General features: G+C 41.3%; 1 protein-coding gene across 6 annotated transcripts in view; it reads left to right on the top strand.

Annotated features, from left to right (window-relative positions):
- The window catches only part of SFMBT2 (Scm like with four mbt domains 2), a 244,168-nt gene that overhangs the window by 127,747 nt on the left and 91,513 nt on the right, over nucleotides 1-24,908 (top strand). For 5 of the 6 annotated variants that reach the window (XM_083183383.1, XM_083183382.1, XM_083183385.1 and 2 more), the window contains exon 5: nucleotides 13,840-13,905. The exons of the other annotated variant lie outside the window; for it this stretch is intronic. In XM_083183383.1, coding sequence (XP_083039509.1) covers nucleotides 13,840-13,905 — 66 coding nt within the window. The remainder of the gene's footprint in view (nucleotides 1-13,839; nucleotides 13,906-24,908) is intronic. 6 annotated transcript variants of the gene reach the window in all.

Raw genomic sequence — 24,908 nt, 5'->3', positions numbered from 1 at the left:
GCGTAACTATAAATTTTGCTCCCCCCTGCCAAAAAATTTACTGTGCCCCCACATGGCTTTTCGGTAAGGCATATATATATATATATATATGTATATATATACAAACATGCGCATATATATATATGTATATATATATATATATTCACAATGTACAGATGGAGCACCTCTCAGCTAGTGCTGGGACTCACCAGAACGCCCCTGCTAGCGAGCCGGCGCTCCATCTGACTGGGACGCGCGAGCATCCCACACGCACGCGCGTCCCTATTTCCAGGTGGCAGGGGACTTGTACCCTGCCCGTCTCCACTTCAGGGAGACGCGCAGGTTTAGGGGTGAGCGGAAAGGAGGGATCAGGCAGCATGGAGCACAGTAGTAAGGGAACGCACGCGCATCTTGTGTGCGCACTTTCCCTTCTGGTGGCTGGCAAATCTACCGCCAGCCCCTGCAAGAATGATGGGCACTCCATATGCATATATATACATACAGATGGAGTGCCCGTCATTCTTGCAGGGGCTGGCGGTAGATTCGCCAGCCCCCGGAAGATGCGCCTGCATCCCCTTACTACGGTGCTCCATGCTGCCTGATCCCACCTATACAGTCTGTGTGTGTGTGTGTGTGTGTGTGTGTAGGTGTGTGTATATATATCTATATATATATATATATAGATATATATATATATATATACATATACATATACACACATATACTTTTTTAATAGTACTGGTGTATAAAAAAAACCCTCTGTTAACAAGTTTGTCACTGGGTGGGACGACTTTGTCTCTCCTCTTCCCTCACTTTCTCCTGTTCTTCCCTCCTGCTGGCTTCCCTGCTCCTCCAGGCTCCAGCGTGTGACGTGATGATGTAGGAGCAGTTGAAGCTGAGGCAGGGACCAGCAGACACTGCTGCTTCCCCTGCCTCAGTCTGACACTACAAGGCCACGCCCCCGGACGCCCACCCCCTCCCATTGGATATATTGCCCGCCCGTCAATTTTTTTTTTTTACAGATCCATCATGGCCGCGCCCGCGCCGACTCAGCGAGCGCACGGGCAGCAGTGGCAGGCGGCGGTGGGCGGGCGGTCCTAGCAGATGGGCACAATAAGCAGCAGCCGCATACTGTGTAGTGTGCGCAGCCGGACACTCACTTGTCCGGCACCCAGCGCCCCCGCTCCCGCTGCCCGCAATAACTATTTTCTCTGCCACAAGTCCAGCACCCAGCGCCCAAGCAGCCCCCGCTCCCCCAAGCAGCGGCGGGGGCTGCCTTACGGTATCTCCGCCACTGCCCCAGTGTGTAACTGTTAGCTGCGACAGATAATCAGCTGCTGAGAAAATCAAAGTTGCTGTGTTACTGATGCTCCGATGGTGCCTAACTGTTGTTGCGATGTTTTAAATCCAAATTTTTTAAAATATCTAAAAAGAAAGGCACTAAAAAAAAAAAAAAAGACAATTTCTGAGATTTTTAGGAATACAGTGTGCCAGTGAAGTGGTTAACGTGCCATAGCACTTAGTTTATAAAGCAAGTATAATAAATTGTTCATCCCTGTAACTTCCTTTTAAAGTAAGTTTTAAAAAATATGTTTCAGTTTTGGGTGTTTTACACTTACTGCGCTTATAATTTACAGTTCATTCACTTCCTTATTTCTTATAAAGTTTGCTTTATTTTCATTGCCTTAGGCTACGTGCAAATTGGCATTTGAAATGTATTTTTTATTGCTTATTAAAATAAAAGTAAAATGTCTATTCATATTATTGCTTTTATGTGTGCTTTTAATATGAATTCTATATGATTATTCAAATCGGTTACATTTTTTATAACATGTTTAAAGTGTTCTAAGAGTATACCAAAAAAAGGAAAATACACACACACACACACACACACACACACACACAAATACATTCTGGGCCTGATTCCGGTACACTTGCAAAAGCAAACTTGTTCTTTAATGGACAAAACCATGTGCACTGCAGGTGGGGCTGATGTAACATGTGCAGAGAGTTAGATTTGGGTGGGGTTGAAACTTCAAACTGATATCTATATTGCAGTGTAAAAATAAAGCAGCCAGTATTTACCCTGCACAGAAACAAAATAACCCAAATCGAACTCTCTCTGCACGTTACATCAGCCCCACCTGCAGTGCACATGGTTTTGTCCATTAAAGAATGAGTTTACTTTTGTGAGTGAACTATAATCAGGCCCTCTGTATATACATCTTTGATGACTCAGTTGTTGAAGGAAAACACTTTTGGTGCACATATATAAAATCTTCTTAACCACATCCCATAGTGGGGCAGATGTATTAAGCCTGGTGAAGAGATAAAGTGGAAGGTGATAACGCACCACCCATCAACTCCTAACTGTCATTTTTCAAACACAGCTGATTGGCTGGTGTTTTATCTCCTTCCACTTTATCTCTTCACCAAGCTTAATACATTTGTCTTTATGTTTCTAATGACTGCAACTGAGATTAATATGTTTTCAGTTACATTGACATGTGTCACATGCATTGAAATAAAATAAAAAGTTCTACAAACTGCAGTGCCAACCAGCACAAGTTTTCATACACTTTTGTATATACTTAGTTAGCAATGCTTAGTAAATGCAGAAGTGTAATGCCAGTTTGTATGTAGCCCAAGGTTGGCCAGATTTAATCAGCTGATTCATTGGATGAAAAAAATTGTAATAGCAGACTCTGATGTTGACTATTGCTCACATAGAAGTTCCTTTGTGCCTTGCAACTGATGGATCTGCAGTAATTGTAGTCAACACATTGACTGATCTTGGTAGGGCCCAGGCATAGGCGTGCGCAGGCCATTTTAATAGGGGGTGCACCATTGGAGGGGCAGGTCTATCACCGCTTACTGGGTGTGTCTAACACCTACTGGACATCAATGAATTAATCATTTCCCCCACATACACACTCTAGAAACAGGAAGAGTGCGCGCCGAAGGCGCGCTACAAATTTTACACCGTAATGCCATTACACATAATGTCAAACACCGTAATGCTCATTACATATTATGCCACATGCCGTAATGCCATTACACTTATGCCACACACCATAATGTCCATTACAAGTTACAGATTACCACACACCGTAATGCCCATTATACGACATACCGTAATGCCTATTGCATATTATGCCACATAAGTGCCGCTTACCTACATAGTCATTGTCACTGGATACATGCTCAATGCCAGAAAATCCATGCTTCTTTCCAGGGGTTTCATTCTAGTTGCTATGTGCAATGGGGGAAGTTACATTCTCATTGACAGGGGGAGTTACATGCTCATTGCCAAGGGGACTTACATGTTTGTTGCCCAGAGGGGAGTTACATGCTTGATGCCAAGGGGGTTCCTTCAGGGGCGTATCTAGAAGTGGGCCCGATAGCAAAATTACTCAAAGAAACCCTCTTCTATATAGAAGGGAGGTACAGGGTGACACAGACATGGGAAGTGTGCGGATAAAAGGCGCCTAAAAAATACTGGGGTAGTCTCACTCACACACACACACACACACACACAGATAGGAGTGTACAGATGAATCAAGTCTTATCCTTGCTGGCGATCCGCCAGCAGCATGCTGCTGGCGGATCACCAGCAACACGGCGCCGCTATCTGACTGAGACGCACGCGCGTCTCAGTATCCAGGGGGCGAGGCGGACGCATTACTGTCCGCCTCCCGCTCGAGGGGGCAGGGGGGGACCCGAGGAGGCTGCGGGGGGGTGCGGTCACCCGGTGTGAGCACCGGGCGACTGAGGGCAGCACCGTCGGAAGGGGACGTGCGCGCGCGTCCCCTTCCGGCATACAGATGGCGGCGGGGCAGGGGATGGAGATGGCAACGCCATCGCCATCCCCTACAAAGATGAATCCCGCTACATCTGTACCATATGTTATACACAGGATGGGGGTAGAGGGTGCCACAGAAATTGGGGTAGGGGTACAGGGGGTCACACCCAGGGGATAAGGATGGGTAGCATGGCAAGGGTGGGGGCATGGTGTGTCACACACACATAGATAGGGGGTTGAGCAGGGTCACACACATAGAGGAAGATGGGTATTTGGGTACAAGGTGTCACACACAGGAATAGGGGTAAGAGGGGATCAGACACCAGGTAAATTTGGGTAGATGGGGTCACAGACACAGAGGAAGGGGGAAGCGGGGGCCAAGGTGTCACACACACAGGTGAAAGGGGTATGTGGGGGGGTCAAACACCAGGGATGAGGTGGGGTAGAGGGGGTCACACACAGAGATAGTACTGTACAAAGGGTCACACACACACACACACACAAACACACACACACAGGGGTTGGTGGGTACAGCAATCCATGGGCACTCACCAATCTGTGGAGGGAGCTGCAGGGTGTCAGGGAGGCTTGAGGGTCCAGGGACAGATCAAAGGGTTCCCAGAGAGGCTCCAACTCTGTACTAGAAACTGAGGTGTCACTTCCCCCCATGGTAAATAGCGCTCCAGCCGGGTAGTGCTGGGCGCGCTGCGCTCCTCTTAGACACTAGAGGTCATGTCGACCTCTAGTGTCTGTCTCCTACAAGGCGGCGGCCATGTTTGGAGTGGCCACCGCAGATAGAGACTGCGGCGCCGGCTCCCTGCTGCTGCCAGCGCTGGAGTCTATGTCTCCTACAAGACGGCGGCCATGTTTGGAGTGACCACCGCAGCGCTGACAGACCAACAGAGACTGCGGCGCTGGGAGAAGGTAGATGAGGATCATTGGTTGATGCTGGTCATTAGGGGGTGCCAGTGCACCCCTGGCACCCCCCGTGCGCACGCCTATGGGCCCAGGGCAGGGATTTGAGGGACACTGGACATGAAAGTGGACACTAAATGTATATTTAAAATGTTATCTATATTTGTGTCTATGTTGGTTAAGAGAAGGTGGTAAGCAAAAGCTGGTCAGTGATAAGTGTGTGGATACGAATGGCAAATCTTTTTCTCAGTGGACTATGTGGGAGACTGGGCAAAGTGCGAAAGTTTTTGTAAACTCTGCAGGCATACCAGAATTTCCATGCTTGTGCGCCCCAGTGTGATGACCATTTATTTATATCACTACTTAGCGTTGTACTTATATATTCCTATATATTTCTGACAAAACAATTGCAATCACGATCCCCAAATCCTAAATAGAGGTTATGGAGGCTGTAGATGTGTGTTATAGAAATAGCATTAATGACACTGGTAAGTAAGAGAGGTCAGCATTCACCATCTATCACTACATACCAACGTGGTGACATTTTATAGACATGTAACTTTAGGAAGGCATTCATAAATGCTCAGTCACTGCATTGAGCTGTAATAGGAAAGTTTATTTTTTTGCTTAGTTCCACTTTAAAACTAAGAGCCCCTTCTGAGGAATAATGACTCATACTTGAGAGAGGAAAATAAACCGCTCACAAGTTTTTCCCTGGAATTCTAACATTGTATCATTGATTTTACTCGGTAACAGGCAAATTGTGTAGTCATCTGCTAATCATATTTAAAAAAAAATTGCATGATTGGCACTCAGTCACCGAGACTTCATGTTGACATGAAAAAGGTTACAGTTAAAGTCAGCTGAAGTGATTATAAGGAGGTCTATTGTGAAGAGTTGTAACATATTGTATTATATTCCTCCTAGTAGAAAAATGATTGCCTGTGTCATAAAATAATTCAGTTACAACCCTTGGGCAATTTGATATATACCTTAACTACAACATGTTTGTGAATTCTAAAAGACCATTATTAGATTTGTGGTTTCCACAAAGTGTTCGTACAGTATAAGAATGTTATCCAAGCACAAGTAACCCTGCAGTGTTTCATTTCAGATACAATTAATTCTGACTTCAAAAGCCCTTACATTGTTTCTTGGCATAAAGCCAGTGAAGGAGTGGAGTCGTTTAGTGAATGAAAGCATTAAGTTTAGAAAAACGTTGCTTGCTATTTAAAGTGAAGGAGTGGGGTGTCTTGTGTCAGTCTCAAGTATGAAATCATGGTTTGCAATCTTCTTCATTGCTATGTGTTAGTAACACAACAGATCGTGTTTACTCAAATATAGCGCTACACAGGCTGTGCCATTTTTAGTTTGTGATAGTATAGCATTTTTTTCCTTATTTAGTCATTTTTTTTCAAAATTTACCAAAGCGACTTTACTATCTATATCAGTATAATATATGAGTTATCACAAATGTGTTCTCTTACACACCTAGCCTCAATACGCGATGTGACACAAATGAGCCGCCAGGTCCCACCTGACTGCTAGCAGCGAGTGCCTTTCTCATGCTTTTTGATCCACAAATGTGGAGACTGTGCTGAATAATTTGATATGTGACACTTGTGTGTCACTGAGTCTGTATATGAAACACAACAGAATTTTGCATGTAAAAATTCCACGGCCGCCACCCCATAGCACTTCATTTACAGATTAGGATTAAGGCCTTATTCTGGTTCATTCGTTCGGATATGCGTTTGCACGTATCCGAACGAACAAACCGCGCACCCACATGGTGAGTGATGACACGCCTTTAAGGACACCGCATCCGTTCGGATGGTCTACCGCATAAGAGGGAGTGGCGTGGTAATGCACGTATGCCACCTTGTGCGGACGGAACCCAGAAAGTTTGCATGGTTTTCCTGTGTTCGGACGGCTGGACAGCCGACCAAACACCCTCTGCGGGGGTTTAACACGGGACAGCATGATTCCGCACGGAACTCATACTCAAACCCATTAACCAATTACCCAAAGTATATGTTGTTTATTGCATACGATTAACTAATTGGCTTACCCAATTGCTAAACAAATTAATTCATATTAGTGTGAATTGTTAAACTTGCAAAGTATGCCTCCTGTGTTGTTGTTGGCATGTAGGTAGATAATTGATAATTGAGAGAAAGCTGTATGCTGCTGGGGCAGGGATTGCATGCAGCTGAACTTGTTTTAGCCATTGTGCATGTTGATTGCCTGGGTGAATGCAGGCCCAATCGGCTGGTCAACAAAGCTTGAGACTTGCTTTTTTCTTAAGAGTGTTTTTGATGTGAGAAGCTCCGACCGGTCGGAGACTCATGCGAGGGGTACGCCCAGCACTTGTTGTCTCTACCCACAAGCACGCCCTGGTTAACGCCCAGTTTTGCCCACTTTTGATGCCGTGCGCCATGTGATACACCCTCATTACGACCACTATGTCCAACCGTGCACGGCTTAGTTTTATTTACTTACTGTGTTTCGTCCGTGCACGGTGGTGGGCAGCCGCACATGCGCATTGTGAACGGTACGCATGCACAGTGGGCTGAAAAACGTAATCTGTCCGAACTCTTATCCGTCCAACTCAATCAGAATAAAGGCCTAAGTCGCACTCAGATATATAAGTGTAACATCAAATAATTCATTGCCATATCTACTGGTGCTTCATAATCACATCATTGCAACAAGTACCCATTTCAGACATATTCCAAAATCCTGGGTTTTTAAATATGAACATGCATCAACCTGGGATTTTGTTTGTCTATAAGACACCAACACGGGACTGTGTTCCCAGGTCCCCGACTCTACAATTGACCTGGGTTTTTCCTGGGTCTTTCTTCCCAGTTTGGTGACGTGGGTTAGGTGTGAATGGTGTGATCCGGGAATTTGCTTTCTGGCTGCTTTAAACCTAAATTGGACAGGAAGGGCCTCATGATGCCTGCTGATCTCATCAGTGATAGCTGGAGAGGGAGAGATGCCACACGAGAGGAACACAGAACACAGTACAAAGAAGTGTCCCAGTGCCAGAGGGTATAGAGTGAAGAGCCTTATTTATAAGATATATGTTAAAGTTGGTTTTGTTCAGGAATGAAATGCGATAAAAGCTATCCACATGGTGATAGCTGCAGTTGGGTTAGGCTAGACCATTTCACCTTCAATGGTCAAAAGACCATAATCCATATTTGGGGATCTTAATTCCCCGCAAAATACACAACTTATATAAAATGAACATTGATAGAGCAATACATGTGCTCAGTGACAATATTAGGTTGTAGGAAAAGTTGCCGCTCTCCTTTTTGGGCAGGGCTAATCTACTAAAGATGGAGCTATACTCTATTCAATCCCTGCCAGTTTTATTTACGAAATCTGATGTAACACACCTTACCATGCTTATTAGACGATTCATTTGGAGGGACGGAAGGGCTAGGATCGCTTTGAGGAAACTCCAGCAACCAAAATTTAACGGGGGAATAAATTTACCAGATATTGTAACATGTAATTATGCAACGATTCTGAGACATTTAAGGAATTGGCTCCACAAAACTATGACATATACTGATACAGCTTTGGAACAGACTTTTTTTTAAATAACTGTGACTTAATTAGTTTCCTTCATTTACACGACCAAGAGGTTCCTGACTCAGTTAGAACGAATCCCCTGCTATGGACTACCAGTTCCAAGTTATGGCATATATTAAGGCATAAAGCAGGCCTCAATCCATATTACTCTTTACACCTATCCCTATTTAACAACCCAAACTTTTTAGATGGTATGGCTGCACACCCCTTTACTTTATGGAGAGTAGCGGGAATTTCCACTATATGTAACCTTGTGTCTGTGGATAAGGAATGCTCTTTAACATACTCAGAACTGTCAAATAATTTTGCAATAGTTACTCCATATCCTTTAGCTTTTCTGCAAATGAGGTTTTATATTACTCATGTTATAAATCATTCTTCAAAACTCGATTGGAACAATACACTGTTAACATATGTGGTACCTACTAGAAAATCTTTATCCATTCACCACTAACTAGATGGACACAAGTCTTTATTCAGCCTCACCTACTATGTAACTATGTAACCACAACTTCTTGAGGCCTATACAGGACAATGCAAAAATATCGGGAGGAATGTCCAGTTGGCTAAAACACTTTCCTGCTTTAACAATGCCTGATTTGGAAAAGGCATTAGTATTTTCCAGGAATACGTTATCTTTCAGCATGTAAATAGAAATGTTTTTAAATACCTTTAATTATACATCTCTCCCTGTTACAACATTACCAAATGGGAGCCATTGATGACTCCATATGCCTAAGATGCCACCAGACAAATGCTGATATTTTCCATTGCCTATGGTCTTGCCCATTTGTGCAGTACTTTTGGCACCTGATTTGTGGACATGCGGAGGGAAAATTGATAAATCAGGTTCCATTCACACCGGAGTGGGCAATTCTGAGAATATTCCCTCCCCATCAACGTATGCCTTTAAATAGTAAAAAATATTATTGGTCCTTAGTGCAGTGGGTCATAAGACAATTTTATAAGGATGGCTGGACAATACGCCTCCACAAATACCATTATTTTTACAAAAATGTAACTTTATTTTTATTTTTTTGATTGGATGAAAACAGTTATATTATTATTAATATTTTATATCGCTGTAATACATTTTCACTGATGCCTCATTACAATAAAAAACATATATTAAAAAAAAGATATATGTTAAAGACTTTCACACATGTTTTACTACTTTACTTTAAAACTTTTATTCTTGGAAAACTGGTATGGTATTTTTATTGGTATATGATACACACTGGGCGACTTTGAGCTTAAAGCAGTTCAGTTTATTTGTTTGAGCTGTTTTCAGCTTGAAAGACACCCATTGTGTACGGGGCAGCGATGAGCGGCGAGCGCTGATGTGAGCTCCCGCTTCATCACTGTCCCGGCTGCTCATCTGCTGTATTACCAGCAGATGAGCAACGGGGTGGATGGCTTTTCATAGAGTCCTTCTATGGAAAGTCGCCCACCCCCAGGAAAATCACTAAATCGGGCAAAAAACACTAAGTGTATATGCACTGAGCGTTTTGCAGCCCAGCGAATATCCCCATCATCGGTCAGCATACACGCTGTGCAAAATCGCTCAATGTGTATGAACCTTAAGACTTCTGTAGGGTTATTATACAACTGTAGACAACTTGCAAACAATACATTATTGTTAATGATTAATGAACAATACATTAGTATTGTTAATGATTATGCTTGAACTTCCCAGAGCTCCAGGACAAATGATAGAGTGTATACACACTAAGAGATTTTTACAAACAAAGCATATATAGTATAATGTTTTTTATGAGGGTAACTTACTAATTGCATAGGAAAGGCATTATGAGTCAATCGCAAAGCGCAACGGAATCTGCTGCGCTATATAAGAAACTGTAAATAAATAAATAAATGAGGCATTATTTGTCTAGTACCATATGCAGTGGGTAGGTAAACAATATCCCCCAAATCTATGTGGAATGAATGTGTGGTATGATTCACAGAAGAAAATTTGGTATGATGGGAGTTCTATTGAAGATGAGATGTTGCCCATAGCAACCATTCAGATTCTATCTATTATCTTCTAGAGCACAGTTTCTCAACTTTGGTCCTCGGGACCCCCCAACAGTGCACGTTTTCCAGGTCTCCAGAATCACAGGTGAAATAAATAGCTCCACCTGTGATCTTTTAAAATGTGTCAGTGAATAATGAGTGCACCTGTGCACTTGTGAGGTGACCTGGAAAACGTGCACTGTTGGGGGGGGTCATGAGGACCGAGGTTGAGAATTACTGATCTAGAGGGTGCAAAATAAATAAGATGTAAAATCGAATTGGTTACTATGGGCAACATCCCGTCTTTAATAGATCCCCCATCTTAGGGCAGTATTCAATGTTTTTATTCACTATGTGCAGCGAATCCTGTTTAGGATTCACTGCACATTCGCCGGGTTCCAGAGGGCTGGTGGATTTGCAGCCAGCCCTCCCTCTCCCCCTATTCGAATGCCGCATGGAAGCCTCCCTGCCTGCGCTGGACAGGGGAGAGAGACAGAGCAGGCGGGGAGGTGAAGGGAGCGCTGCACTGGTCCTGCTCGTGCATATGTAATGAGCGGGACCCAGTGCAGTGAATATCTAATGAGCGGCTCCCTGTTTTAAAAGAACACTTTCCAGTTCACCTTAAAAAGATGTTGAATGCAAAGCAGTGAATCACAGCGAAAATCATGCTGAAAGCAGTTCTCCATTCTAGCACTGAATACACTCTCAGCGAATAACAGTGAACACCCCATTGAAATACACCAGGGAGTTGCAGCGAGCATGACATGGAGAACTGGCCGGCATTCACTGTTCGCTTTCGGTGAACAGTGAAATTGAATAGGGTGAATCAGATTTTCAGTAAAAAGATTCACTGCAGCGAGTGGAAACAGTCCGATTCACTGGAAAAAATGGTGAATCCAAAGCATTGAATACTGGCCTTAGTATATTTACCCCATTAAGGTAAACCTGATTTATATATATATCTTCTTATGTCAGGCTTTCAAATCTCTCAGCACTTTTTATTTCAACATCAGGCTACAGACAGAAATCTAATTAAATTATCTTGGAGATGAATCACGTCACACAAGAATGACATCCATACCCCGCACTTATGATATTCTTTTCCAAATGTAACCTCTCTAGGGATCGACTTACCAATGTCCTTCTGTTAGATCAGTGGTTCCCAACCTGGGGTACTAGTACCCCTGGGGGTACTCTGCAGACCAGTTGGGGGGTACTTGAAAATAATATTGGTAATGGCGGAAGATGAAAAAAAGTATTTTGATGGCAGAAGAAGAAGACCATTGCTATGGAGAAGAGCCATGTTGTGTCACTTATGGTTCTGTCTTCAGCGTCATCAGTGTCTCATTGTGCTTTTGCCTGACCAGCAAGCCAATGGGAGCTACCCATGCTGTCCTCAGACATCAGTAATCATCTGCCCTGCACTGACACGGGTGGAAGAAGCAGCGGCATTAATCCTACAGGTGTTAGTGGGAACCCTGGAGACAATACACAACCATCGGCCAGACACGGAAGGGCACGATTCCTGTCCGCTACTCCTTAATATAAGGCCATGCATAAGGATACGCATACCACTCACTTCCACTCCACTCATAAGTACTGTCTATATTTTAAATTGAGAGGAGGGGGTACTCATCAATGAAAAGCCTAATCAAGGGGTACGGGAGAGAAAAAAGGTTGGGAACCACATTAGTTTTTTTGTATTTCGGAGGAAGACACATATTTCTTGACCTCTGTCATTTTGCAGTAACAGCCGTCACAACACACAATAGAGTTTGAGGTGTGGGTATAAAAGAATCTCACTAAATTTGCCAGCAAAAAATGCTTTAGTTAAAATGAGTTTTCACTCTTCTCACAAACAGCAAAATGCTGTCTTTATTTTCCATACTCAGCATAAACTTCAACAAGATTTAAACATAAATGTAATAATCTTACAGCGTTTTTTTAAAATTGATTTATTATAAAGATATTTACAAAATTACAGTTTGTCGATGTGCATTTTTCACTCAGTTCGTGTTTGAAACCTATACTGTTAAAGTTCACATTGCTTCAAGGCCTCATGCTTGCCAACGTATATATTAATAAACCTGAACTGTCTGCAGCAATATTCTGCTGTATGCTGTCAGGGGACATCTATATATTAATAGCAGAAGGATGACTTTTATAAGTGAAGTATTTCTGTGATGCCGTCGTGTGAGCAGGGCACATCATATACCAAATTAAAGCTCTTGGTCTGTGGAATTACAGAAACATATTGGCATTGTAATTGGTTGGTTTGTAAATGTCCACCTGCCATTTATAATACATCACAGTTAGTGGGGTATATTCATTGACTTTTGCGAGCTGTGACAGTCAGTATTCAGCTGACCCCCTGCACACACCGTTTCCAGGTTGCTGGGTTTTTGCAGCCGCCAGAACAGCGAGGCTTGCAACTTAATGCAGCGAGCTCCCTGCATTAGCCGCAAGCCTCACTGTTTGGGAGAATCCTTGCCGTCATCTGACAGCGAGGGTTCCCCCAGAACATTGAATAGGGTGAGTGGCTAGTGCGGGGGTTAAATGACAAGGGTCACTTGTTTTCAGAGATCCCCGCCATTTAACCCCCTCACCGGCCGCATTGAATATGGGCCAGAGAGTTATCCCTGTGAACCTGCTGGGTGACCTGGAATATGTGACCTGCTGGGTGGTCTGAAAACTGTGGCAGTTATTTTGCAGCCATCCACTAAGGAGGATTTAAAAATAAATTGACTCCTAAGGGGATGAAAAGGGGTAAAATGTTCCGCCCAGCAATCCATTGCCTGGTTGAAACCAGGCACATCAGCTAGTATATTATTGATTGTGTTAATAGCTTTCTGACATGTGCCTCTTCTCCACTGAACCCATTTGAGGTCCATGCCAACTTCTAAGGAGGCCTAATGTCCCTTATTGCAATTTACAGCACAGTGTTTGTATTTTACAGTGTATTTGTCCACACCCACTCAGTACCTGGGTCCTAAGGAATGCACAGTGGGCATGTGTAATACAAAGTATCTGTTTCATCATAGTGTCTCCTTGACAACATTGCTGCCGACTGATGCAATTTTATCACATAACAGAATCTTATTTAACCAATTTACTCTTTTTTTTTATTAGAAATTTGGTCAAATAAAGAGTTTGAATGGATCTTAGCAGTTTCTTTTGTAAATTAAGATTCAAATAAATTAAAATGTGCCATATTGTAAATTAAACATGTTACAGCATTGACATAACAGATGCACTTTTTAATTCAGAGCTTTTAGCCTAAACATTGAGAAATGTTGAAAATTTATTTTAATCTAAGCCCTTATGAAAAGCACAATTAATGTCTATACACACACCAAGTTCTCTATAACGCTAAGTAAGTGAGGAATAAAACCACACTTACAAATTACAGCCTTTGTGGTGCTGCTTACAAAGAGTCTGCATTAAGCTTGCATTGGGCTCTTCTGCCATTACTTGCACTTAGTGACGATTTGGCTTTCAAATGTGGCATTTTCTCTTTTTAGCAACAGTAGGCGCCATTGTGTACCAGCGCCAGCAGCACATCCCTGTTTCAAATACAGCAGAATCCGGTGAGTACTGCCACGTAGGGCGTCCTAAAGTAGTGTTCAGCAATGTAGCTTTGCATTAATAGCCTCATGACATAATAAGGTGGTGTGACATATAACAAAATGATAGTCTTGTTGCCATGCAAAAAATTTTCATATAACTCCTATGTCTGTGACACATACTGTATGTGTAATCCAATTGAATGCAAGGAACATGATTTAACCCCTTCAGTGGTAATCCTGAGAATTTTCTAGGCTGTGCCTCAGTGCTCAGAAAATTCTCAGGATTGCCGCTAGTTATCTTCGGTTACTCGGAGGCGCATCCCCCCCAGGACCGGGTTGCTGGAGGGCAGGGCCGGGCAGCAGCTGACATAGTGCTCAGTAGTGCTGCGGGACACAGAGTGGTGTTTTTTTTTAAGGTAGCGTTCCCCCTAAAAAACACGCCCATTGGAGAGTGCTACCTTAAAGAAAAACACCACTGAAGGGGTTAAAATTAATATGTGATGAACTAAGTAGCCAAAGGACTGCATACTAATATTTCTGGACACATGGTTAAAGCTTATAAATTCTTTATCTGCTTTACTGTAATGTGAACTTAGCTTGGATCATCTTAATTGAACTCTGCCCCTAAGAAAAATGTCTTGTGTGTGAATAAATATTCCAAGTTTGTATATATGCACATCAAATGTTGTCAGAATAATCTACACTAATTAACGTTTAGCCTTCGGTAATTATTTAATCATTATCTACCTTAAAGATTTAAATAACTGCTAACAATTCACATACGTCTCTATGTTGAAATACAAGACATTTTTCATATGACTGAAAGATTCCCATATATGTAAATACCAGAATCATTTTAGAATTGATCACTTGGATTTGTTTCCTTGGAATCACTCTAATGCGATGTGGTGTGGAATGCATGGAAAAATAAAATCATGTAAGTCATTAAAGAAAAACAAAGCAAAAAGCATAGTGTGTTCATCACATTGTCTAATAACTGTTACTGAACAATTTAGGTCAGGATTGAACAGCTTTCACTACCGGCACAGATAGCATTTATCACTGTTAGTAAATCTCTGTCCATTAGTTTTACATTTGCTGATATTGTTCATGGTGAATAGCATTAGATAACTGATAATTGTGTTAAATACTGCACTTTGTAGCATTTTAAACAACCAAAAAAGGAAAGAGTTTCCTTAAGATCAGACTTTTAACAGCAGAATTTGAAATACAGATCATATGACTGCAAGTACAGTAGTTAGCTGATGCCCAGACTGTGCTAGAACCTACCCTAAAGTATGTAAGTTAGAGGAGTCCCGCACCAAGATAGTTGTTTTAAAGTACAATCTGGAGGGATATTATATTGTTTCTGGAATATCTTATTTTTATAAGAATTATTATGATTTGTATTGGTGCTGTCCAATGGTTTTTAGAGATACACAGTCAAATCAAGAAGAAGAAAAGAAAACCACTTTTTGTGGAGCACTCATCCCTCACAAAAAAAGGAATATCATTAAAAGTGTAAAGCTTTATTGGGGTCATTTATTAAAATATATCCTTGAGTTTCATTTGTCTTATATAATTAGTAGGGAATGTGTATTTTAAACCCTATGCTTACAATTTATTGTTCAGAAAGTGCCCTTATGTTAGGGCTAATCAAGGGAAATATAATATAAAAACAATAATAGAATAGTCAGATAAAAGAAATTAAGTATGGAAATATTAAAGATTAAAATCCATCCCTGTATGTGTGTTGTTGTTGATCTGGTGTCCCTGTTCAAGGGTTGTCACACTAGCGTGTTATATGTTACTGTTTAAACAGCAGGGATGGATTTTAATCTTTAATATTTCTACACTTTTTTCTAAATATTCTATTATTGTTTTTATATTGTATTTAGCTTGATTAGCCTTAACATAAGGGCACTTTCTGAGCAATAAAATATAAGCATAGGGGTTAAAATACCCATTACCTACTAATTATATAAGACAAATGAAACTCAAGGATATATTAAAATAAATTACCCCAATAAAGCTTTACACTTTTAATAATATTCCCTTTTTATGTGAGGGATGAGTACGTCCACAAAAAGTGGTTTTCTTTTCTTCTTTTTGATTTGACTACTAGTATGTAAATCTGTGAGTGAATTGCGAAAATGTTGCTATCTGCTATCCTGTTGCACATCCACATACAATTTACTCACCATCCATTGGATTTTCCCAGTCTGTGCAATTGCGAGTAAGGGCCCCCATACACTAGGCAATTCACATGCAATTTGGGCTCTATTTCTGTGATTGCAGCGATTAATCGCAGGAAAAGAGCCCAAATTGCTGGTGAATGACAGCAGGTCCAATGCGATGCAGGGTCCCGTGGACAAGCAATTTCTTGGATTGCTTCAGAGCAGAGCAGGCTTGGCTGGGATTGCATGCCATCCTGCCACCGGGACCTTACTGGGATATGGCTGGGGGTATGGCAGGCAACTTCTCTGATGGGAGAAGTTTAGATGATACCTAAAGTATGCCCACCTTAAGTCTAACCTGTCCACAACAGATACAGGCTGATTGAGGTCAGCGCTTAAAATGCCTGGGTACGCTTATGTTTTTTCAGACACTCCCAAAAAACATCCAGTTACCACCACCAATCACTGACAAAAAGTCAGTCAAATTGCATGGGGATTTTGATTAGATATTTTTCCTTGTCTGAGGCTATTTTGGCTAAATCCGAACACAAGAGCGGTCATTGGATGATCAATTACGATTTTGCACAACATTGATCAACTCTGAATCAGGCCCTATGTACTGTTACAAACATCCCATTCATCTAAATACACCATAGATAACTGGGAATGATGTTAGCATGTTGTATTTAAGAGCAAGCAAGGATCTTTCGTAGGTTCTGGATTAAATGGTCTACAGTGTCTAGATAGACAATCAGTAGGTTGACACCAAAAGATCGACATGCACAAGGTCAACAGTGACAAAAAGTTGACATGCACAAGGTTGACATTGACAAAAGAATGACATGCACAAGGTCAAGGTGTCGACCTAATGCTTAGTCTGTCTAGTCTACTCTGTCGACATATCCAAATATCCTTTCCATATGGCACCATACATGACTGACAAAAGGTGAAATGTAGGAGGGAAGGACAAGCATGGGAGTATAATGGAATATTTTGGATGCCTGGAATTGTATGTGTATTTAGTTACATGAGGAACAAAACACATGACCTAAGTTTTTTCTGTAATTCATAAGTTCATGACGTATGTTTTCCCAGCTTTCTTGTTCTTATAAGAAGGTCCTGGTACTCACCTACTGCTACAATTTGATAAAAGATGAGTTTCCACAATCTAAATACATTATCAGAGGCTTATTTTATTAATTTCTGAAACAAATTCACTGTTTGTAGAAATAGTTATAAGAATTTTAAATTACAACCAACATTTTTTTGAGTTATGCATACCGCTGAGTACCACCAACATAAAAACACTGTTAGTATACATGTAAACACATTCTGTGTAGTCATAGCTATTTAAATGGTGTCAGTGGAAGAAATAGGGCAATACAATGCATACCCTTAGTGTATTTAGATAAATACAGTTTCATTCCGTAAACGTTTCAAATTCATGGTGGCAAAGAAAGTGATCTTCTATATTTAAAAAATGGCAGTAGTTTAAAGTTGTTATCACTATGTGAGATTGTGGGGGATATTCAATCACCTGCAGCCATCTTCCGATGGGGTAAATGGCTGCGGGGCCCTATTCAATGCTGTCTTCCCCGACAACATTGAACAGGGTATCTCGGCAGAACAAGCCAGACTTCACAAGCAGTCGGGCTTGTTCTGCCGAGAACGGCGTGAAGTGAGGAGCTCCCGGCTGCAGCTCGCCTCTTCCCGTTCGCAGCTCACTGCCACGCCCCCTTCTCGTCTCGCTGCAGACGGGACATTGAATCCCGCCTGCTAGTTCTCGGTCGAGCAGACCGAGAACAGGACAGGGTCACTGCTGTTGGGCCTGCTCGACAGCTGTGGCCCATGATTCAATACCCCCCTAAGTTCTGTACATAACTAAGTACTGTATCCTAGAACAAATCCCTTAAACCTTAGACATTGCAGGCCAAGCTGAACACATTCTTATTACATAATTTTTTTATTATCGTTTATTTATATAGCGCCACAAGGGTTCCGCAGCGCCTGACAATACATAGAGGAGCAAAGAACAATACAAGAAAGCTTGTGATTTACAGTACAAATGCAAATTAGGACAAGTACATGGTAAATAAAAGAAAAAAGTTGCAACAGTGGACACTGATGCAATTATAACAGTGGCAGAGATATATTCTAAGAAAAGCACATGAGGAGAGAGGGCCCTGCTCGTTAGAGCTTACATTCTAAAGTTAAGGGTCAGACAGACTGGGGTGTCAAAGCTGGGATAGAAGCGAACATAAACATAGGTATAGGATGAGAAATGGTTAGATTCAATGAAGTGGGTCTTGAGTGCCTGTTTAAAGTTTTGTAGGGAGGTGGAAAGTCTGATAGAGAGGGTTAGAGAATTCCAGAGATACTGAGCACAACGGCCAAAGTCCTAAAGGCGGGAATGGGAGGAAGTAACCAGTTTGCAGGAGAGGCGACGTTTGACTAAACTTGCTTCCGTGTAAAATAATGGCACAACTGGCAATGAGTGGGTTACATTTACAGTACTTTCTGCATTGACAGAAAACACCGGAAACAGAAATTCTCTGTGTGTTGATCTGTAAGTATACTGCTCATGTGTAAAGGGAGTAAGAAAATTAATTTATAAATTCATCAAATGGTACTGAGAAAGCACTGACATCTTGCAATTCCAGGAGAGGGTGGTGTTTGTGTGCTTAGATATATAATTTTATTTGGGAGTAGCCTTTACATGTTATCACTTAACTGGATTAACTAGATACTGCATACAGCACCCACCCATTCACACATCTTCAATGTCTTTAATAATGTTTAGATAGTTCAAAATTGCCTTTATGTCTTCAGGGTAAAAGAGCAACTGAGTTATATTTCTTTTATGTGACCCACCCATTCATTATTTCTGATAATCCCAACAAAAGGCTGCCATTTGTATGTGTATATTTCCGGAAACCCATGTTTCACTGATTTGTTCACAGTATTATATATTGACCTTAACCTAAAAATGATACTATAGTAATACTGTAATACTGATACAATTCTAGTCAATTAGTAAGAAATCTGGATTTCTCTTGAATCCTACAGATATTTATTTTTCTATATGTGACTTCTGTATTACTAAACCCAAACATAAATATTAGATTGATTGATGTGTTGGCGTACTCAGTGAACAGTACTATTTAATCGTAACATAATTGTCAGTACTTCTGTTATCCCTGGCAATTGCCCAGAACATGCTCAACCCAATACAATAATAAACTTTGTTAGCATCAATTTTAAGCCTTTGCATTAATTTCCAGCTCTGCCTTCTCACAGACATGGGCTACATAAACCTAAAATATACTAATATGTGGTGGGGTGCTGGAAGCCCTGGTGGTATCAGTTCTTCTCAATTTTAAGACTTAAGGCCCCCATACATTAGGCCGACTTGTCCTTAAGACAAGTCGGACCCAATTCTCCTGTGAGCCGCCCGGGAGCTCCCCGGGAGGCTCACACAATTTGGCACTTGATGAGCCAAATTTGACATGTGATAAATCGCTTGCGATTTATCACATGTTGGGTTGCAGGGGGCGGGCGGTGAGGGGCAAGGGGCGGCGGTGCTCTCATCAGGGGTAGCAGTGGGACGGGCAGCGGGTCCCTGAGAGCCGGGGAATGCTGACCTGGCCGGGCGGTGATGTTCATATATATCAGCAGCGCTGCGGGAGTCGGGAGGGGACGGGGTGCCGGGTGCGGCGAGTGCTGCTGGCTGACCTGGCCGGGCATGTGATAACAAATAGCAGCGGCGGGGACGGGACGCTCAGTGGCGGTTATTAGAGTTTTAAAATACCTGTCAAATGACCGGCCGTTCTCTGATTGGCTGAGAGCTCTCTCAGCCAATCAGAGAACGGCCGGTCATTTCACAGTGTCTGTCCCCCGGTGTCTGCATGCATATGCCTGTCAGGTGGGCAGGCATATGCATACAGAGAGGTCGGACGTGATCGTATGTACTGACCGTCCGACCTCCCTGATCCGGTCCGATGCGCACGGAACCGCGCATCGGATCGGATCAGATATCACACACCTGCGATTTTGGGCCGATTTCACCCGATTATCCAAAAGTGCCGAAATCGGATGAAATCGTCCCAAAATCGAATAGTGTATGGGGGCCTTTACGCTATAGTGGGACAAACCACTCTGGCACCTAACTGTACAATTTAAGTAGAGTCTCTTCTGTAATTCACCTCTATTGCTCAGAACTTAGAACATAGAAACTTGGCTAAAGAAACAAACTTTACCTTTTTCAAGTAATGAAGCCTTCTTTCTGGCTTGTACAGTTAACACTTTGAGATGTGCACCATATTTGGGTTCCTGTAAGGTGACTCTAAAGACCTATATACACTTGTCAATTTGCTCCATGAATGATATCATCAAGTATATATCCTTGTACTGCCATTGAACAATATTCAGAATACAAATTGAATGATATTGTTAACGATCTCATTCAGTGACGTCAGCATGACCCCGCTCCGTACATGCAGGCATTGACGATATAGTCAGAATTGACCTGCATGTACAAACGAGGGGGGTCATTAACAACCTGCGGGAATGTGCATATATTGAGCAAAATTAGCAATATCGCTCAATATATCTGCCCAGTGTGCAAGCACCTTAAAGCTACAGGTCTCTAGTGATGTACTTGTAGACCCAAATAAGCAGATGTACTAAGCCTTGGAGTGTGATACATTGGAGATAAACTACCAACCTCTCATCTCTTGTCTTTTTTTTAAACACAGCCTGTAACATGGCAATTAGGAGCTGATTGGCTGGTACTTTATCATCCTCCACTTTATCACTCTCAATGCTTACTACATCTCCCTTAAAGTATTATAACAACGCAGTGGCACTGTATACCTTTTTACGGACTGTCAGATAAGAGCAGGGGCAAACACAGGATTTTCAGAAGGGGGTTTCCAGAGAGAGAGTACCAAATGGTATTGGGGACTAGGGGATCAGAGTTCAGGAGGCAGAGCAATCCACCAATGAGTATATAAAACTACATACCAGGTGTGTGGAGCTGGAGCACTAACCAGCTGCTGGAAGGCTGATATCTCTTTTCTGGGATCTACGGTTCTGGGAACAGTAGAGACAAGCTACTAGTGTCCATCAAAGGGGAAGTGTCCCAGCTTTTTGGAAAAACTCTAAGTCAGACTGAACCTGAAATATCTGACTGGGAAGAGCAATTAACAGGCTTGGATGGGGACCACTGCTTTTGAAGTCAGATATCTCCGGTTCCCCAGAGCCGATTTGTAAAATTCTTGTACCCATGGAAAGAGGGGACCCTCAGCTTTCAGTCCTTAGATTCCTGGGGGGGGGGGTGTTTCTGGCTACTCAGAAACCCCTCTGCGTGCGCCACTGACACCCCAGCGTCGTAGATGTGTTACCTGCATGAGTGACTCTAATATCACCAGGTAATTATCAGATAGGATCATATTGTAGATTTATATGTATTTTCCCATTGGCAAGTCATGAAGCACAGAATTATGTGGAGAATGGGCGCAAACTACCTGCACATTCAGCATTTTTCTCCATGCAACTCCTGGTTTGCCCAGGTGCCATATTGCTCGGGCTCCTAACTCTGTAAAATATATTATTTTCAACTGTAAAGTAGTCCCTTACAGTTAAGTACTGGCATGCCCTCAGTAACACAGCCTTTGGCAGGTAATCATCTCTGTGATACCAGGCATTTTAGCTGCAGCCACAATCTGGTGAAAATAGCTAACTAGAGATAAATTGTTGTTGGTTCACAGATGGACCTCAAAAGGTGATGAAGTATGGATTTTTCCTTTATCATAGCTAATTATTCATTGCCTTATTAATGTTCATGAACACATTTAAACATATGCATTACTGGTTGTTCCTATTAATCTTTCACAATTTCTTTAAAATAAAATGTATTGGAAGAAATCCAGAATAATAGTGTATTTTAAATATTCAATTTAAATATTTAATTTTAATAATGTTTCTCTTCCATCCATTTTCAATATGTAGAGAGAAAATAAGCATTCATTTTTTTGTCTGACTTTTACTAAATTGTATTTATTTTATTTATTTAATACCCACTCAAAGTACTAAATTAAATGATGTTAAGATTATTAAAAGTTAAAGAGGCAAATTACCATTAAATGTGTTACATTTAATTAGAAGCGACTTTGTACAAGGATATAAATAATTTGGCATATAGTATCAAACCGAAACATTGTCATAATTATATCTGACATCACAAGTTAATTGCTACACATTCTTTGGACACCATCATTAAATAATATTTACTGATAGTTTAATTGTACAGTAGCTATAACCACTTGTTACTTATTAGGTAATTTTATAAAATAACTAATAGATGATTGACATGAGACCTGATGATCTTAGTAGTTAATGCATAATGCAAACTCATCAACATGAATATTCATAGGTAATAAAATAGGCTTCATTTAATACCTAATAATATTTTGCTACATTACATTGTAGAATGTTTTTTTCTAAAAACAGAGTGTATTATTATTTCAATCATTCAGATTTTGCTAAATTGATCGGTTAATACAGAGAATAAAACCAAAACAGTTCAATAGGTGACATAATTATAGTCAATGAACTCCGGTTTCCTCCCACAACCCAATAATATACTGTTAGGCTAATTGGCTCCCAACAAAATTAACCCTATAATGTCTGTGTGTGCTTTTACTTGTGGTAGGGAATATAGATTGTAAACTCCACTGGGGCAGGGACTGATGTGAATGCTCAAATATTCTCTGTAAAGCGCTGCGTAATATGTATGCGCTATATAAGAAACGGTTAATAATAATAATAATATATATACTGTATATACACACACACACACAGTATTTTAAGTCTGTTTGAGAGTGTATATTAATAGTATCCATCTGCCAGATATTAACTGTGGTAGCCAATGCTTGAATGAGTATAATCTATTGGATATAGACCTGTTGTGTAAACCACTGTGACAAAGAGCTGTATTATTAGAAATAGATTACTTTCTACAATTTAAAAAAAAAATACATCTATTAAGTACAAGACTCATACCCCTTTTACACCAAAAACTCTGGTCGGACCCTGGTCTTTGAATGCTGGAGTTTCCAGGATCTGACCCTGCTTTATACCCCATTTAAACAGTACTTTGACCTGGGTCTGCACCACCTGGGTCAGCCCTGCTTTTTCTTGTGGATGTAATTAAATATGCTTGATCGTTGCCAAGGGGGGTGAAATTGCTTCTTGCCAAGGGGGGGGGGGGGGGGGGGAGCGAAATTGCTCCTTGCCAGGGGGTAGGGGGTTCTATGTTTATTCATATAAGAAGCCTGCAGTCTTCTTATATGAGTAAACAGTTTGGGAAACTAACCCTGGTGACTACATTAAACAAGTCTGGTGAGTGCTGTTTTCCCCTATGGGGAGTTTCTGTATCTACATAACAGTGTAAGGTTTGGCTACACTGCTATTTATATGGCACCACAGAGGCTACCTCTATATGAGGGTGAGAGTGCAGGTCTTGTGTGTGTGTATATATATATATATATATATATATATATATATATATATATATATATATATATATACAAAGAACAAGAAGGGGCACCCAATAGTGTAGTATTGTCAAAACATATAAAAGTTTTTAATGAATAAAAGTGACAACCATCACTAGTACATTATCCGTACCATAAAAGTCCTCAGTGGTGGACTTAAAACCACATGGTGCATAACAAATATCCACACTGGCAAAATACAGGAACGTTTGCTGTTTAAACCGCAGGTCACTCACGGCTACCACCGGGAGAGATCTCCAATTTTCAGCGCTTGGCAGATTCCTTCAGCGACGGGCAGCTCAGTGGCTGCTAGCACCTTACGTATCCTGCTACTTGGAAAAGCGTCAGTCAGGCCACGCCCCTATGCGTTTCGTCAAGGACTTCGTCAGTGGGGTGCTGCAGTTCCACAGTCTGGTAACAAGCGATTTCATATAAAGAACTGTGGACTTCTTAATAGCTTCAGTGTTTACTAATTAAGCAGGTATCAGCGCACCATTCCTGCAAACCTTGTATGCAATATATATATATATATATATATATATATATATATATATATGGCGTTGTGGGGACGCGGTGGCACTCAGATGAAAAAAGACACAGTAGGCGGTTTAAAGTTGGTTTGCCTCCTGTGTCTTTATTCATCTGAGTGACACCGCGTCCCCACAATGCCATGTATTCATACAGCTGTCTAGCTGCATAGCGGGGAGGGGGGGGGGTGCACCAGCTTATTTAATTATCAAGGAACTACCTATTTTTTGCTCAGTTGAGTGCCACCACAGGATGTATATATATATATATATATATATATATACAGCCACCACAGGACATTGTTTATATATATAAAGCACTTTTCTGTTTACTTCAATTCTCTTTTTGTAAATACCGTAGTGTAATATTTAGATTAAGTTAACAGCCATTTAATTTACAGTCACTTTTGAGAAGGTGACACCAGAAGTGTTTCTGTGGGGTGATGAGGATGAGGCCTGTGATGGGCACATCATATGTATGAGTCTAATTATCTCTGTATATGTAAGCAGTGTTGTCTGTCTGTAAGTCCATGATGAACCATGATGCTGCTTCTATAAAATGTGAATGAAAGAAACATCATTCATTTGGTTAAGCTTGAAAATTGAATACACTATACACAAATACACTATACATTAATACACTATTGAAATACTGTGTTTTTTTTACAGATAATCAGATCAGCATTATGTACTTTGCTTGCAAGTAAAACTTTTTGTTGCAAACATGATTCTCAGTAAAATATTTATTTATTTATTTACAGTTT

The sequence above is a fragment of the Crinia signifera genome, chromosome 4 (assembly GCF_055691185.1).
Source record: "Crinia signifera chromosome 4, ASM5569118v1, whole genome shotgun sequence".
Taxonomy (NCBI): Eukaryota; Metazoa; Chordata; class Amphibia; order Anura; family Myobatrachidae; genus Crinia; species Crinia signifera.
The sequence above is the reverse complement of the archived record's forward strand: the minus strand, read 5'-3'. Positions and strand labels throughout refer to the sequence as shown.